The sequence below is a fragment of the Jaculus jaculus genome, chromosome 6 (assembly GCF_020740685.1).
Source record: "Jaculus jaculus isolate mJacJac1 chromosome 6, mJacJac1.mat.Y.cur, whole genome shotgun sequence".
In the NCBI taxonomy this organism is placed as follows: domain Eukaryota; kingdom Metazoa; phylum Chordata; class Mammalia; order Rodentia; family Dipodidae; genus Jaculus; species Jaculus jaculus.
The window spans coordinates 80,712,715-80,731,379 of NC_059107.1; the positions used below are offsets into that span (position 1 = coordinate 80,712,715).

General features: G+C 40.5%; 1 protein-coding gene across 1 annotated transcript in view; it reads right to left on the reverse strand.

Annotated features, from left to right (window-relative positions):
• Positions 1-18,665, reverse strand: part of Slc2a13 (solute carrier family 2 member 13) — a 379,307-nt gene that overhangs the window by 117,729 nt on the left and 242,913 nt on the right. Inside the window, exon 6 of the mRNA XM_004662155.2 lies at positions 17,894-18,014. Coding sequence (XP_004662212.2) covers positions 17,894-18,014 — 121 coding nt within the window. The remainder of the gene's footprint in view (positions 1-17,893; positions 18,015-18,665) is intronic.

Below are 18,665 nucleotides of genomic sequence, written 5' to 3' on the forward strand. Positions count from 1 at the left end.
GGCCCAGAAAGCAAACGTCACTTGTTCTCTCTCATATGTGGATCCTAGCTACAAATGATTGGATTTCTGTGTGAGTTGGAATAAAACTCAGTAGCAGAGGTGAGTAAGCTAGAATTGGAGATATAAAAGGAGGGACAGGAGAGATGAGTGACTTAAGAGGACAGTAATATATGTGTGTTGTGTAGAAGAAAAGATTAATGGGGGTGGAAAGGCCTACGTGAGGTCAGGGGAAGATTTAGTAAAGGTAGAGTTTGGGGAGGGCTAACCAAAATCTAAGAGGGTATGAAGAGTCATATGGAAACCTACTTTTTCAGACAATGGCACACCCAGAAGCCATAGATTGTTATTAGGAAATTTTCAGTGCCAGGGATGGGATATCATCCATGGAGTTGTTGGCCAGGGAGGTCACTAATACCCCCAAAACATTACAGGCCATTGCCAAGGCTCTTGGTTTCCCATCAGGAATATAAAGTAAGACCTTATTGCTGAAGATTCCACATATTTGTGCTGCAAGATCACTGAGAAATCCTGCTCCAGCTGAGCTGGAAACCTCCTCTGGGTAAACCAGCTGACAGAAAGCTGGAAAAAGCTACCATACATGCAGTACCATGGGAGAGAGAGAAATCACCAATGGAGATAAACAGTGGATACTGCAAGCATTATATTTGTCCAGCTAGGCCAAATGAGCCAACAGGTACAATAGTGGAACATCTGTTATGGGGGAAACCAACTGCCCTCTAATTTGATTGAAGTCCCATTCCATGGGAGAGAATACATCCCTGATACTGAAAACCTACAACAGGGGTAGTCATAAGCCCTAGGGGTGTAACTTCTGCTGCTATCTGACAATGTATATATTATGCTCAGCAAACTACTCAGTAAGTACTTCTCTTAATGCTCATGCCCATATATTAATGCTACTCTCACTTTTGGTTAGAGAACCTTCTCTTTTCAGATGGCAGTGACCTCTGGGATGTCTTAAAAGGCACCACAATTCTGAGAAAAAGTGACAGAGTAATATTTAGCAATGAAACATCTCTATTACACCTTCCAAAGCTCAGAGTCCATTGCAGAAGAAGTGGTAGAAAGAATCTAAGAGCCAAAGGAAGGGTAGTACTCCTTACAATGTACTCTTCAAGACATAAGATGGCCTGGTTATTCATGACAGTGCCTGATACTAACTACATAGGACCATAATAATAGGAGGAAAAGATTATGACATCAAAATAAAAGAGAAACTGATTGAGATGGAGAGGAGATATGATGGAGAATGGATTTGCAAAGGGAAAGTGGGGTTAGGGAACAGCCATGGTTTATTGTCTATAATTACAGAAGCTGTCAATAAAAAAGGTGCTTGGGGAACTGGGAGGTGGAGAACTGGGAGATATACCCTATTCACTCCACTTGCATATACTCTTCACCACAAGGAAACCAGGGGTTGGGGAAGCAGGAATTGGGAAGCTGGGGAGCCAGGAGCAAAAGGCCAGATCCCACAGTGGCCTATGCAACCTCTGAGGAACAGGGATTTGCAGACCCAGAGGGCAGTCAATCAGGAAGCCAGAGAAAGAGGGCTGCTTTTACAACACACTTGCAGGGACCAAGCTACCCCAAGCAAATAGCAGGGGTACTCGTATCAGGTAATAGGGAGGTGTAGGAGGAACTGGGAGCTCTGGTGTTGCAGTCCGGTTCGCATTGCTGGTAGAAATCACCCAACCAAGAGCAGCTTCTGGGAAAAAGAGATTTATTTTGGCTTACAGGCTCGAGGGGAAGCTCCACGATGGCAGGGGAAAATGATGGCATGAGCAGAGGGTGGACATCATCCCCTGGCCAACATAAGGTGGACCATAGCAACAGGAGGGTGTGCCAAACACTGGCACGGGAAAACTGGCTACAAAGCCCATAAGCCCGCCCCCAACAATACACTCCCTTCAGGAGGCATTAATTCCCAAATATCCATCAGCTGGGAACCTAGCATTCAAAACACCTAAGTTTATGGGGGACACCTGAATCAAACCACCACATTCCGCCCCTGGCCCCATAAACTGATATCCATACATGATGTAAAATACAATGCATTCATCTCATTTTAAAAGTCCCCATAGTTTTTAATCAATCACAATGATGTTCATACATTCCCATAGTCCAAGGTCTTTTAACTGAGCCATAATACCAAAAAATAACCTCAAAAAAACCATAATGGCACAGAATAAATATTCACACTGCAATAGATGGCATTGGGCATAGCAAAGAAACATTCAACCAATACAAGATTTAAAACAACCAGGGCAAACATCAAACTGTAGCTTCAAGTCTAGCAACTCTAGCCAGTGACAAATCTTCAAGTCCGATAATTCTAACCAGCAACAAGTCTCTGGCATTCCAGTTCCGCCCCTCCAGCTAGGCTACTCACAGTCCTGGAAAACTTCATCGGGGCCGGCAGCTCTCCTTGGCAGCCATCTCATGGTCCCGGCATCTCCACTGGGTCTCCACTGCAAGCCACGATTCATCCTCATGGCCCCATGGAGTCTCTATGCAGGCAACCAGAAAAACCCGCTTCACACTGCCCATAGCCATTTCCAAAACACAAGACCATGTTGCAAACTCAATGACCCTCTTTCCAGCATTTCTTGTACTCCACAATACCAGGTAGGGTGCCAATTTGTTAATCCAGGGGGGAATAAAGCAGACTTTGAAGAACAGGACACTCCTTGAGCATCCAGACCCCTTCAAAAAAGTCTATATTCTTCTTGTTGCCCCAGCGCAGGTCAGCTAGCCCAGTCTCAAAGGTTATAATCTCTCAGTTGCAGCTGAATGGGCAACAGTTCACCCAAAGATTTTTCTTTCTGTGCCATATCCCTCTGCTCACACCAGTTCATTTCTACGCAAAGCAACCCTGAACAACTTCTCAGGACATGGCATAAGAGCAAGCTTCTCACACAAACTGCCAGCCCAGTTCAAGCAAAGCTCTTTTTCACCCTCATAAGCCAAACCTCACAGTCCATAGTTCTTATTGCATTCAGGTCTTGCAGCTCAGACCAGAATAGCCCATCAAGCTGTACTTACAGCACTGTAAGGTATCTCTTAGGCCAAGGTTTCAAATCCTCCCACATTCCCTTTGAAAATCAGCTCCAAAAGGTCGAAGCCACATAGTCAGGTGTCTAGCAGCAATCCCACTCCTCGGTACCACTTTACTGTTGCAGTCTGGTTCACATTGCTGGTAGAAATCACCCAACCAAGAGCAGCTTCTGGGAAAAAGATTTATTTTGGCTTACAGGCTCGAGGGGAAGCTCCACGATGGCAGGGGAAAATGATGGCATGAGCAGAGGGTGGATATCACCCCCTGGCCAACCTAAGGTGGACCACAGCAACAGGAGGGTGTGCCAAACACTGGCATGGGGAAACTGGCTATAAAGCCCATAAGCCCGCCCCCAACAATACTCTCCCTCCAGGAGGCATTAATTCCCAAATATCCATCAGCTGGGAACCTAGCATTCAGAACACCTAAGTTTATGGGGGACACCTGAATCAAAGCACCACATCTGGCCTACTCTGCACAAGTACCCTCTGGAGCAGGTGATCCTGGAGCTGGGGGTCCAGAAGGCTGATTAGGAAGGCAGAGCAACATGCTTGCTTTAGCAGCATGCTCACAGGGTACAGGCAGCCCCAAGCCAAAAGCAGGGCAACCTGGACCAGGAAACTGGGAGGTGGGGGAGGAACCAGGAACTTTAGCCTATTCATTCCCCATGCATAATCCCCACAGCAGAGCTAGAATTCTGATTCTTAACTGAGCACATTGCAGCCTTACTACTCTCCCTCACCTGCCCCGTAAAAAACACATGTGTTCTCCATTACAATCAGAGAAGGCCAGGGACTGATTCTGACCAGTGAGAAGTATTGGACAGGATTTAAGGGAGACTTCAAAGTGACCTGATTCAGTTGGGAAGTGTTGCTCTTCTATAGTCTTTGCTGACTTGTTTCTCAGACATGATGTAGAGCTCTGGTAGCCACCCTAGGCCATATGCTAAACTTGTGAATAACATACGGGCACAGCAAAAGGATAGGAGTATGGATTACTAATAATTTCGCAGGCAAGTGCCTTAACCACTATACCATCTTTATAGCCCACATGCCTTGTTTTTTCAAGAGCTGGCACATAACTGTATGTGATCAGTGTTCACAAATGTGTGCTGAGTAACAGAATGAAGCCATCTGGGAATAAAGCCTTAATAAGTCTCTATGTACATTGACTGAATTGGTAGTGCAGATTCACCCAAGTATCTTAATATCCAGTGAATGAGACATTTAGCAAGCATATTCGTTCCTTCAAATTGGAAACCATGAAAGGTGACAAATGTCTCATTCCATTAATCTCACTCCCTGAAGATGCCCTGAGCCTCCACGCCCAGGCCCTGTTCTCATTTGTGCAGCATAAACTCAGTAATGACAAGTAACTGAGTGACTGAGAGAGCTCGCCAACATTATTGGGCTTTGTGATTCTGTTTTCCCTGGTGCCCATCCAAGTAAGGTGGTAAATTGTACCCTTATGAGTTCCTTACAGAGCAGCCATGCAGACAAGCTTCTGTTTTTAGTCATCCCATTCCCATTAATGCCAATTTCTGTCTAACAGGATTAATTACTATTTTCACTTGTGTTCCATTTATGTGTAAATTTCTTAGTCTTTTGTGGTTAAGTCTGGGGTTTTGGGCTTTTAATACTTTAAATTTGAAAGATCTTTAAGATTATAGTATACTTTCATAGTCTAGACTTCTTTCCTCTTTCATTCTTGGTGACATATCAAGACTGTTTTTTTTTTTTGTTTTTTTGAGGCAAGCCCAACAAACTGCCTTTTTTTTTTTTTTTTTTTTTTTAGGTGAGAGTGAGGCGATTTGCATGACAGGGCCTCCAGCTACTGCAATCTAATTCCAGATATGTGAACCCCCTTGTGTGCATGTGTGAGCTTGCACGCTTGTGTCACTGTGTGTCTGGCTTACATGGGACCTGGTGAGTCAGTTGAACATGATTCCTTAGGCTCTGCAGGCAAATGCCTTAACAGCTAAGCCAACTCTCCAGCCCTCTGTTGTTTTCTTAATATTTTTATGGTGCTTGGGTGTGAATTAAGGACCTTGTATATGATAGGCAAGTGCTGCATCACTAGTATCCCCAACCTGCTTCTGTTATGTATGCACACTATTTGTGTTAATTATCAGTGCATATTACTTTACTCCCTAGTTAAAATGTCTGGATTCCAACACAATTCCACATTTTCTGTGAAAACATAATGAAAGCTAGGAGAAGTGAAATAGCCTGTAATTCCAGTCTTCAGAAGCCCAAGGAAAAAAATCCTGAGTTCCAGGTCTGTCTGAGCTATGTAGTAAGACTCTTTCTTAAAAAGAAAACAAAACAAAAACCCCAAATCTTAAGTCAAACAAAAACATGCAAAGCATACTGTACTTGAATTATTTCTGCCTCTTTGTCTTGGCTAACCCCAATTAACTCACTGGTCAGTTCTTTGATGCTTCCAGAGTCAATGAGTTGGTTGCAAAGTAATTATTGGAATCAAATAAGAGTCAATATTTTAATATATAATTACATAAATAGCTTTTAAAATACTGACTCCCTCTATACTGATATGTTATTCAATGATCTAGATATCAAATAAAAAGAAAACAACATCTAGAGATCAATAAAATAGAATGTTAAAAAGTATAGCACTATGCAGGTTTATGGAGGTGTAGAACTATGTATGTTCACATGAAGGGAGGACTACTTTGTTTTATACTGAAACTATAAATATAAAAGATAGGAATATTAATTCATGCTGTTAAAATTCACATAATAATATTTGGGAAGTTTATTCTAACTAAAAATAAGAAAGCAAAACATAAACACACAATAGTAAAGGAAATAGAAAAGTTAACAATGAATGGTATGTATTCCTGTAGAGAATCACTACCAGTGGAAGCCACTGACATACGCACAGCCAAGTCTACCTGCAGCTGAATCAACAGAGACCAGAGTGGGGCTCAGCCTCTCCTTAATTCCTCCTCTTGGGCTGTTTGTATGGGCCTGGTCTTGTGCAGAAGACAATACGTGCAGAAAAACGGTCTACAGCTGCCTCATTCATACATTGCCTGACCTTGTCTCCTGCTCCCATGCTTTTTCTATATTTGATACAAGAAAGTTGTTGCCAAAGTTTTTCTAAGTGTGTATAAAATAAACCAGTGCTCATTAGGTGCTTGTGCAGTGTCTCCATCACAGCCTGCAGACTACCCAGTTCAAAATTTCACTTTATTCTTTGTCTGTCTTTCTTTCTAATCCTCGAGTTAACCCAACAGGTCAAAGCCACACTGGTCATGGCATATACCAACATGAGTATATGCTATCTTATTTTATCTACTCACTTACTTATATATGTATTTATAGTACAACTCAAAATTGTATAGCATATATGAATACTGACAATACAGATATATGCAAAGGTTTTGTTGAGAGGTTGTTGTCTTCAATTTCTCACTAAACTTGTGAATTTAATGTCATATTACCATATAAATCTTAAAGTGATAAAAATTAAAAAAAATCAGGAAAAGCTAAATATTTAGAGCTCATGTAGTTAAATATCCATACAAACATTAATTAATTAAGACAAAAGATATGCTACTTTGTTCCAAAATGGGAAAACTAGAATCCTATCTAAGTAACAAATTTTATTCCCGATTTTTATGACTAATCAACATGAGATGGGTGTGGTGCCACACACTTATAATTCTACCACTTGGAAGGATGAGGCAGAAGGATTTAGAGTTAGAGGCAAATCTGGGCTATATAGTAAGACCCTGTCTTCAGAGAGAGAAAAATGTGACTCATTGGGATGGATTTATATAAATATCAAAATGGACTTAAGGAAAATCAAATAACGAGGGTGAGTGAGAATTGAAAATAAAATTTTGACTCTCAAGTTAACTACATATGATGAATTTATGATAGTGATAACTACAAAAATGAATAGTGTCTTTTTTTAGATTATAAAGTTCAGAGCTACTTTCAAGTTGATGCTAATGCATAATATCATTTCAAAGAATTTGATCTAGGATAGAATTACTACAGGAGATTCATAATCATCAATACTAGATGCCAAGAGTGGTAAGTGTGCACCATGACTGTCAACTCTGCATCAGATGTTCAGGTAATCATTGTCTGTCTGTGGGATGAAAAGTAGGCATTATCAGCTACTTTAATGTATGAAAGGTATGCTGGGCATGTCTCTTGGATAAACAACAGTGGGTAAACTATCAGCTACCTGTACAGTATGTAAGGTATGATGAAAATGGAATCATGGGTCCCTGCAGTTCAACTCCTCCCACATGATTCAGAAATAAATTTTATTTTCCCCAAATGACAAAACTGTATTTCCTTGAGTCAAGAATCAAAGAGAATGAAGCTTGTACGGTGGTACATGCCTGTAAGTTCAGCATTTGGGAGGTGAGCAGTCAGACTATCAATTCAAAGCCAATCTTGGATCAGTTGATCTGTCTTTGTGTCTGTCTGTCTGTCTGTCTACATCCATCTATCTATCTATCTATCTATCTATCTATCTATCTATCTATCTATCCATCCATCCATCCATCCATCCATCCATCCATCCATCCATCCATCATCTGTCAACCTACCTGTGTATTTTCAGGCAATGCTGTACAAAGATCTTTCTTTTTACAAACTGAAACTTCTCTGAATATGAGAAAGTTACCTTAACATCTTCTATTCCCTATCAAGCCAGAATTATAGAATGTTAGAATATTTTATAGACACTTGTTTGAATCATAACAGAAAGCACATTTTAGCCAATAATGTGTGAGTTTCAGTTAAGGCAAGAGGCTTAAGGTTATTATTAATTAACACTACTTGCTACCAAGTTTATATAAAAGAAGTATGCTGGTGAGCAGTAGTGTCTTGATCAGACACTCAGACTAAAGTAATTGAGAGTACAGTGAGATAAAAATGAACCAGCTACTAGCATCATTTTGGGAAAGTCTGGGGACAAATTATAGCTGTGATTAAATTTAAGCCTGACAAAGCTTCACATATACTTTCCAGAGTACTACAAACTATGACATTATTGTCAAGCTCCTGTGAAAAACCTGTGTCAAGAAATTATTGACTTGGGGCTGGGTAGATTGTTCAGTGGGTAAGAGCACATGCTTTGCAAGCATGATAATGGGGGTGGGAACCCCAAACCTATGTAAAATACTGGATGTGGTCATGTATTGTTGTAGTCCCAGCAATGAGGGGGTCAGAGTCTACAGGATCACGGGGGTTTCCTGGTCAGGCAGTTGAGACAAAAAATGATGAGTTCCACTTTCAGGGAGAGTCCTTGTCTGAAGGAAATATGGTGGAAGAATGACAGAGGACACCTGGCATCCAGCCTTTGTATGTGTGTGCCCAGATGTCTCTGTTTGCACAAACATGTACACCCACACACTAACTAAAATAAATCTCTCTTAAAATTGTTGGCTTGATATTTCTTGTGCTGCTTTAGAGAATAAAGGGGCCAGATGTGTCTCAAAGAAGTTAACAGGGCTGGAGAAATTGCTGAGCGGTTAAGGCACTTGCCTGTGAAACCTAAGGTTTGATTCCCCAGTACCCACATAGGCCAGATATACAAGGTATTGCATGCGCCTGGAGTTTGTTTGTAACGACTCTCTGTCTCTCTAATGAATAAATAAATAAAATACTAACAGAAAAAGTTAACAGACCTGTGGCTATCTCAGGCCAATGCCAATTTATCCTAAATTTACAGTACACAAGAGGTGCAAAATGCCTTGCCCATCAAAGCAGCTTTTACTTCCGCTCATAGAGAATGTGTTGAGTTCACAGGGCTTTTCCCAGTGTCTACTATCCTCCCTAGATCAAAGTCATATTGGACTCACTTTCAGGATTATTACGATCTCTCTCTCACTTTAGCAGCAGAAGGAAGAGCCAGTGTGTATAATATGTATCTGCTATTCGACATCATCATTTTGCATGGAAAACAATGGCTTTGGTATATTGCTCCCTCTCTAATTAGCTTCTATGTTTGTTCCCCATCCCCCTGCACAATAAAAAAGACCCAAAGTAAGTATGGAAAAATAAAGGCAGTTACTTCTAATTTTGACAGGGACCTAGATGTCACTTTTCACGACTGATTCTCCTAGAAATCTCTAAGGTCACAACTCTGTGACACAGCTAATCATGTATTTCTAATTTGCACAAATCAATGGTACTGAGTAGGTACAACAGTTAACTTCCAGTTGCTGGGACAAAATACCTGACCAGAAGTGGTACATGAAAGAAAAATATTTAATTTAACTTATAGTCTCAAGGTAAAGTTTCATCATGGTAGAGAAAGTATGATGACCAGCACATATCATCACACACCTGCAGTACAGAGATAATAAGAGAGAGCAGCAAGCTAGCTCTGAACATACAGTGGGCTGGATTAATCAACCACAATGTCTGCTCCCAAGCAACACACCTCCTCTAGCAAGGTTCCACTTCCCACAGCCACCAGCTGGGGACGAAATAGGAGGACAAATCATAAACACTTGAGACTATTGGGACATTTTCCATTGAATCCCCCATAGAAAGTTAAAAAAAAATAGTGACTGGAAGTAAGTTTTAAAAGAGAAAAGTTTAGGTTGAAGAGATGGCTCAGAGATTAAAGCACTTGCCTGCAAAGCCTAAGGATCCAAGTTTGATTCCCTAGTGCCCATGTAAAGCCAGATGGACAAAGGTAGCACATGCATTTGGAGCTTGTTTGTAGAGGCTAGAGGCCCTGGCACACCCATTCTCTCTCCCTTAAATAAATAAATAGATAAATATTTTAAAGAGAAAAGTTTTATCTGTTTATTTTTCTGCCATGAGCCCTTAACTCCATCTCTGATACATAATAAACTTTGTTATGGCATATTCTGAAAACCTTTCACTGCTAGTGATAGTGATTAGAAGCAAAGAAGCCTTCTTTTGCAGGTAGTTAGGGACATAGGCCCTCAGAACACAGATGTCAACTTGTTCTGCCAAGATTGGAAAGCAACTTGTTTGAAACAAGATGGTGGTCAGAAAATGCTTCCTGGATCCTCCTTAATTCTTGTGGGCATATTTCCCACCTGCAGGCTCTTTTTGAATCTTTACTTTACCCTTGACCCACCAACCAATCAAAATCCTCCATAACCAATGATGATCATCCCAACTGGGTGGCTAATTTATAACTCCAAGGTTATAAGAAAGCTTAATCCAGTTGCCATGGGAGTTATATGCTTAGGAACCATTCAAGCTTGGGAGCTTTTCCACTTTATGCTATATTTTCCTAATGTAAATCCTTCTTAATTTATTCTCCTGAGTGTCTACATTTGCCAATTCATTTGAAAGTCATAAGGAAAGAGCTTGACAGACACTGGCTTTGGGAACCAGAATGATCATTGAGTGTCTGGCACTCTAACCTGGCAGCTATACCCATCCAGAGCTCTTAGCTCCATCATTCTCAAAACTGACAGAATTATCTCAACTAAATGACATACTCTGCAGCTATACCACTGGTGCCTCTGGTTTTAATGATTTCAATCATTTAGTACTTGATTTTAAAAGAAGAGTTTTGTTAAAATAAAATACCAGTGTTTGAATATATGTTACTTCTATATGTGGAAATTAATAATCCTTCCTTTTCTTCCTGGGTAACTGACATAAGCATCTCTTTACAATTCTCTTGGAACTTGGACAATGTGGTGGTTTGAGTCAGGTGTCTCCCATAAACTTAGGTGTTCTGTATGCTAGGTTCCCCAGCTGATGGCAATTGGAAATTAATGCATCCTGGAGGCAGTGTACTGTTGGAAGTGGGTTATGGGTGTTATCATTTCCTCATGCCAGTGTTTGGCATACTCTCCTGCTCCTATTGTCCACCTTATGTGGGGTGGGGGCGATGTCCACCCTCTGCTCATGCCATCATTTTCCCCTGCTATCATGGAGCTCTCAAGCCTATAAGCCAAAATAAACCTCTTTATCCCACAAGCTGCTCTTAGTTGGGTGATTTCAACCAGCAATGTGAACTGGACTGCAACAGGCAGATTGCCACATATTCAAAGAAAGGCCACTTGTTTGACTAAAAGGCAAAGGTAGACAGAAAAATGAGGTTCTACAAACTAGCTATATCCTCTAAGGTAAGTTATATAATATAAACTCCCTGTGATAATTTGAATGTGACAATTGGAATGTATGGCCCCACAGACTCAGTCATTTTTATATAACTTACTATTGAGCTCCTAGCAGGCACATTGCTGCTATAAGGGGGTGTGCCACTGAAGGAGGATGCTGGGGTCTAGCCCAAAGGTGTAGAGAGATAGCAGAGTGAGTTCTGGCAGTTCTTGCTTACAGCTTTTGGTGTTTGTTGGCTTCTCTCTGCTTGGCTCTATGATGAAAGGGAACCAACTTTTTCTGCCATTGCTGAAATGTCCCCTGGATCTATAAGCATAGAATAAACCCCTTTCTCCCATAAACTGTGTCTGGTTGGATGTTTGGCCCAGCAATGAGAAGCTGTCTACAACACTCTGGGCTATAGTATCTCTTCCTGATAATTTGATAATAAAATTTATTTTCCTACTAGGAATGTTTGATTATTATGAAAAAATATTTACAAAAGGATATAGAGTGATTCCTATAAAACTAAAGGGCTTAATTAATAGAAAATATTGTTTTTAAATACAAAGCACATTTAAAAATATGGCCCATTCATCCTCTTACATCTACAAGCCAAGATCATGCAACCCCAAATATCTTTAACAGTGAACTGGCCAAATATTTTCCCCCTAAATCTTTGTCTTTAATATTTAAGCAGTTGACCCTTAACATCTTCTGGCATACCTTGACCTCACACTCTCCATTACAGATTAGCTGCACAGTTTTTCCCTGGAGCTTTCAGCCTCTTATAAACCCATATCTACAGGCAGGTAGAAAACCCTTTGGAAGCTCCAAGGTGATCATGTTATTCCCCTGTTTGATGCTGCTGAATGCTTTCCATCTCTACCCATCTTGATGTAGTACCCAAGGCTCCATTTTCTGCCTGGCACCTTGTTCCCTACTAATAGCATACCCATTGATTTCTTGAAGATCACACTCTGTCTTCTCAACCTTATAGGTCTAAGAATGCCCTACCCAATTTGGAATAATTGGGTCAAGTATACTCTTATGAGTGATTCTTTTCATATAGGGCCCATAAATTCTGATAAAAAAGTCTGTATTTCATTGACCTTTTATTAAACTTAAGTATTTCCTTCAATTATGAATGTAGGTAATAAACTATTGGTAGGAATAGCAATGAAATATTTTCATATCCCATTACAGTAATTGTAGAAATCACCAAATTGCACTGATATTCACAAAGGCTTTAAAACCATGTCATTAGACCTATGCTACCTCTATTTTCCATGTCAATGAAGAAGTGCAAACATTATTATTCAGCAAGATTATTTAACAATTATTTCACAGGCTGAGGTAGATGGACTGCTAATTTGAAATCAGCTTGGGCAACTTGGCAAGAATCCATCTCTAACCAAAACTGAGGGCTTGGATGTAGCTGAGTTGGTAGCATACTTGCCTAACATACCTGAAGCCCTGGGCTCAGTTCCCATCACCATATAAACCAGGTTTGGTAGCACATGCCTGAAATTCTAGCACTTGGGAAATGGAATGAGGAACATCCAAAATTTAAGGTAATCTTTGACTACATAAGAGTTTCGGCCAGTATGGGCTATAAAACCTGTCTCAAACAAAAGACAAAATTAAGAAAAACTGAAAAAAAGTGGTGGTGGGAGGGTTGTAGCTGAGTGATGAAGAACTTGTTTAGCATATGCAGTGATGGGGCTTGCAAATAAGGCTCACAGGAAATCAGAGCAAACCCTGGACCCAAAAATTTTATCTGGAGATCATAAAACTGCCCCAGCTATCTTGAAAGAAAGCAGCCTGATAACCTATGACCCCAGGGGAGCTAGACACCTACAGAAGCAGCTTGAGTCCATCACTCCTTCATCCCCTGCTTCGTCTTTCTGCCACCATGACCCCTTCCTATCTTCAGATCAACAACAGCCCTCTGCTAAATGTATCAGCTAGCTCCAGGTTTCCAGTCCTGGGACAGCTGAAATATGGAATGACCCTTTCAGGCTGATTTGAACCCCAAATAAAGCCTGCTCTTGCTGGAGAAGTCTATCTACTTCTCCCTTCCAAACTCACCTCTAAACTTTTCTTCTTACATGTGAGGCCCTAGGATCAATTCCCCCATGCTGCAACAAGTATGCTTGACAACCGTATTTTAATATAATTGATTTCCTTTGTACATTGATAATTTATTTTATGCAATTAAAAGCAGTTCTCTGTGAAGGACAGAATAAGGCTAAGAACCCTCATGTATGCAGCATTCTGAGACAGTCTCAGGAGAAGAATATTAGGCCAGGTCCTGTTGAGATCAGGTTATGTCCTCTTTTACCTTATTTCAAATTGTGTAAAATAACAGTTTTCCAGCCAGTGCTTTGTCCTGAGATACTCCATGTGACAAGAATTCTTTGTTTCCATCTTTGAGGGTAGAGGATGATCTATCTCTAGGTGAACACATGAACAACACCATCTGTCCAGCACCACTCATGCAGCTCAGGCAGACACATGACTTATTCTAGGAGTAGAAGGGAATCACCTATAAATTTATCTGGGTCAACTGGGACACAAAATCATATGAGGAAAACCAGGTCCTAAAACTTATTGGACATACCAATGTTAATCCTTCACCCAGGCCCTGTAAAGAAGTAGGCACTGGGTTACAGAGATGGCTTAGTGGTTAAGGTGCATGCCTGAGAAGCCTAAGGACCCAGGTTTGATTCCCCAGGTCCCACATATGCCAGATGCACATGATGAGGCATGCATCTGGAGTCCATCTGCAGTGGCTAGAAGCTCTGGCATGCCCATTCTCGCTCTCCCCCTCTCTCTGTCTCTAATAAAAATAAAAATCTTTTGTTAAAGAAGCAGTCACCTAGTACTATGATGGACATCGCCCCCATCAAACTGTTATGTGTCCTCCTGGCACGCCGAGAAACGACTGACTGTTCTGGGGTTTCAGTTAAGCTTGGTCTCTGCTGTTGACATGGTCTATTAATCCTGGACCTGCTGCTCATCCCTTGGTCCCATCTGTCTGAACCTGGTTCTGCCTTTCTCTTTGTGCCTGGCTTTTACAGCTCCTACTCTATATATAGCCTGTCTCTATGGTTGGCAGCAAGCACTTCTCCAGCTTACTTTGCAGCTGGGTTTCATTTAGTTATCTCTTCAGGACACAGACTTCTACATTCCCATCAGCTTCCAAGCTCTGACCTCTTTTTGAAGTTCTTTGCATCTTTAGCCCTCTGTAGACATTTTGTTACCTACAAAGGTATAGATATATAAGTAGATACATACATAGACAGATAGACAGATTTTCCATATGACATGTAAGTGTGATAAGGGCTCTTACAAAACAGAGAGTACAACTATGTATTTTTTTACATGTGCCTTGGGGCCTAGCATGTGTCCATTAGCTTGGAATAGTATGTTAATGTATAAGAGAGATACAGGTGCTAAATTATGGACAAAGGAGACAAAGAGACTAACATATATGCCAGGCTCATCTTTGGATGTGAATCCACTGATCCTGAACAATAAAAGCTACTTACTGGTAGAAAGTTCATTGCATGTTCTGCTTCTCTGAGAATCCTATTGAAGGAGACAAGAGAAAGCTAGGTTCTTTTAGTCAGGTTAGTTAAGAACCGGAGCCCAAACAGCAAAGGAAGATGTCATTCTGACTACCTTGGCAGAACTGGAACACGTGTCTGATCTACTTTCATCCACAGTGGCTGCAGCACCCCCTGCTGCTTCCACAGTCTAGCACAGTACCTAGGTGGGCTAGTGTTTTGGCTGGCATTCTGAATCCTGGAACCTATTAGGTCTTCCCCTTACATGCTTGAGTCTGACGACAAATCCAGCTTTAATTAGTTATAAAGGACTTATTCTTGGCTAATTTGGCTCTCTTCTCCCGGTACTTACATCTGTCTGAGCATGCATGTAAATCAGCCTCTCTCAGTAAAGCTGAGATGGAAAGGGCTCCCCTCTCTGCCTTGTATTTCTCTGCTTGCTTTCCACCTGTGCCATACTTTGGGGTTGATTTCTCACTTTGGTTACATGTGTGACTTATTTTTGATCCCTAATTCCTTCAGCATTTCTTATTCCTCTCTGGTCTTTTATTTGAAGAGGATCGTTTATCTGCTATGTTTTGCTTTCTTTGTGTGGGTGGCTGTCTTCCCTCTTCCTTTCCAGCCAGATAAGGAGAAATCTCCTCTAACTAAAATCTTTCAGCCAGCTAGCCTCTTCTGTGGAACTTAATTCCCCTTAAAATAAATCCATGAGATGTTTGAGGTAACTTCTCACTTCAATTACATGCATGATTTATAACTCTTTTGACTTTCTTTACTACTCATTTCTTGTCTGAATTTCCCTGTCTCTGCTTTGGTGCTTACCCTCCATTACTTTACTTAATCTCTTTCTCCTATGTGGAGATACAGGACTCCTGCTTTTATGCTTTGATCCACCATGAACATGTGAATATTTCTTCTAAGTCATTTTGCATTTGCTTCTAGATCCTGCCTTCTACGTGGGTGTGGAACTGCTCCAGGCTTCTCCTAGTTGCCAATCTCCCCTGAATAAATCTCACAAATTATTTCTCAGCAATTCATAATTTATCCATTTTGAGTCTACTTTTATCAATTCTTTGTTAAAAATAGGGTAAGGACCAAAAAAACTGGGGTTTATAAATCTGGGACCACTCTGGAACCCCAAAATCCTGCATCACTATTACATAATGTGTGATTTGAGAGTTAACATTAGTAATTGAGGATGGAATAAATTAAGCTATATCTGCTTTTGCTAGGTGTCAGGTTCAGGATTCATAATATATGACAGTTTCTTGGGCCGAAGGTTTTATATAATGCCAGGGAAGAGAGTGGTGGGGTTTGAAGAGAGAGGGAAGGGGACTCCAATGCAGGAGCAAAGAAGATGGAAGGGGCCTCTGGACCACATAACAGAAAGACAGACATGTAGCCAGGCATGGTGGTGTGTGCTTTTAATCCCAGCACTGGGGAGGCAGAGGTAGGTGAATCACTGTGAGTTTGAGGCCACCCTGAGACTATAGAGTGAATTCCAGGGCAGCCTAAGCTACAGGGAGACTCTACCTTAAAAAAGAAAGAAAGAAAGAAAAACAAAAGAAAGATTTTTTTTGTTAAATTGGTTTTTATTTTTTATTTATTTATTTATTTGGCAGAGAAAGAGGGAGGGAGGGAGAAAGATGGAGAGAGAGAAAGAGAGAATGAATAGGTGTGCCAGGGTCTCCAGCCACTGCAAACAAACTCCAGAAACGTGTGCACCATTATGCATCTGGCTGACATGGGTCCTGGGGAATTGAACCTGGGTCCTTTGGCTTTGCAGGTAAATGCCTTAACCATTAAGCTATCCTTCCAGCCCCCCCAATTTTTTTTTTTTTTTTGAGGTAGGTCTCCCTCTATTCCAGGCTGGAATTCATTATGTAGTCTCAGGCTGGCTTCAAACTCAGTGATCCTACCTCTGCCTCCTGAGTGCTAGGATTAAAGGTGATTAAAGAGCTGGGCGTGGTGCACACTTTTAATCCCAGCAGTCAGGAGGCAGAGATAGGAGGATCCCTGCGAGTTCCAGGCTAGCCTGAGACTACATAAGTGAATTCAAGGTCAGCCTGCTCTAAGTGAGACCTTATCTCCAAAACCCAAAAACAACAAGAACAACAACAACCAAAAAATTTTTAAAAAGGTGATTAAAGAGACAGGTTTAATTTTAAACCCTTTAGGGAAAAAGAAGAAATGGGAAGGGGTTAGATGCTGTATTGTGTTGCATGGGGTGTGGTGGTGAAGACTGGCAGGAATATAATCTTAAATTCAAAAAATCCATGTCTTGAATCCTCTACCCTAACCCCAAAATCTAACTAAGACTACTTCTAAAAGAAACTTTCAGGTGATGGTTATTGAATGGAGAACCTTGTGCACACTAACTGTGCACTCCACAAGTGAGCTACATTCCCATACTGTCATGCAGGAGGGATATAATAAGACATGTAACCACTGATCACATAGCTAGTCATGCCCATCTGGTTGAGGCCAAAAGTGTATAACTTTATTGGTTTATTTTTAAAGTGGGTTTTACTCCATATATTTTTGTGTAAAGGGAGGGGAGAGTTGGACTGCTTAAATCAGAAAAAAATAATCCTGATAGTAAAGTATTAATTAAACTGTTATTTTGTTCATTACGCATTCTTCAGCCTGTCTGTCCATCTATTTTTTCATTAATTTATTTTGATTTTCTTTTAGCTGTACCCTCACTTTCTTCTTTAACCCTTTGGAAGATCCTATGTATTGGAAGAAATGTTTTCTTCTATTAAAATAAATGAGAGACACCCATGAGACTTGGTGAAGAAAAAATCATCAGTGTTTCCAACGAGCATGCGCATCTTGCACAGGGTCAGTTGCAGACTAGTTATCACTCCCAGTCCTGAGTTAAACTCATCAAGCTACAATACCAATGTAGTGCTAATCTATGATCTTAATTACTACAGGAATATCACTAATATTATGGTGAACAGCTAACGTTTTCCTTAGTTTTTTACACTATCTGAAGATCTTCCTGAAGGACTCTGCCATCAGTTTTTCTATTAAGAGCCCTTCACATGTAACTTGCCAAACCTAGGAAGCTCCTATTAATATACATTTTTAGAAAAGACCAAACAAAGAAAATTACCATAATTGGATGAAGGAAAGGAAACATAATGAAATCTCACCTGTAGCTTGTACAAGTAGCATTTTGACCGGATGGAGCTCTTGGCCTGAAAGTGATACGTGGGGAAACCTGAGCTGAGAGCAGAAATCCCAATGCAAGAATAACAAGTGCTACAGTGGTACCTACAAAGAATAAGAACAAGATTTTCATTGGAGAGTAGTTGACAGATTTCTCTCATAGTAGACTGGGTTTGGCAAATCATAGCTCTGAAGAAAATAACCTTGGTTCATCTTCACTGAATTAAATGCACAAACACCCACACGCACAAGCACACTTAGAAAACTCACCAGTATGTTCACTGAGATTGAGGGATGAAATGAAAGCAAAATACAAAGCTAATCCAACTGTTAGCAAAGAATAAATTATCAATGATTTCATGAAGACAAAAAAAAAAATCTAAAACCAACAAAACATATAGGATTCTTGATAACCTCAAAATCAATGAGAGTAAGCTGCATTACTGAATGTTTAAGATATCAGGAGGCACAAAGTTGACAGATTTACATCATGTATTCCTTTCAGAACCAAGAAAAATTTTCTAATGACAACTGAAAAGCAACAAACTGATTACTCTTGGAGCAGGTGAAAGAAAGTTCTGTTTTAAAAAGGAATTGTGTACTAAAAATGATATAATACATATACTCTTGCCTTTCCTGTTGGTATTGGGGAATGAATATTTATTTACCCTTCATTTACGGAAACAAGATTGGGGATTATGCCCATCATTTAAAGGGTTCATATTTTTTCGTGGTGTGGTGGCACACTTCTATAAT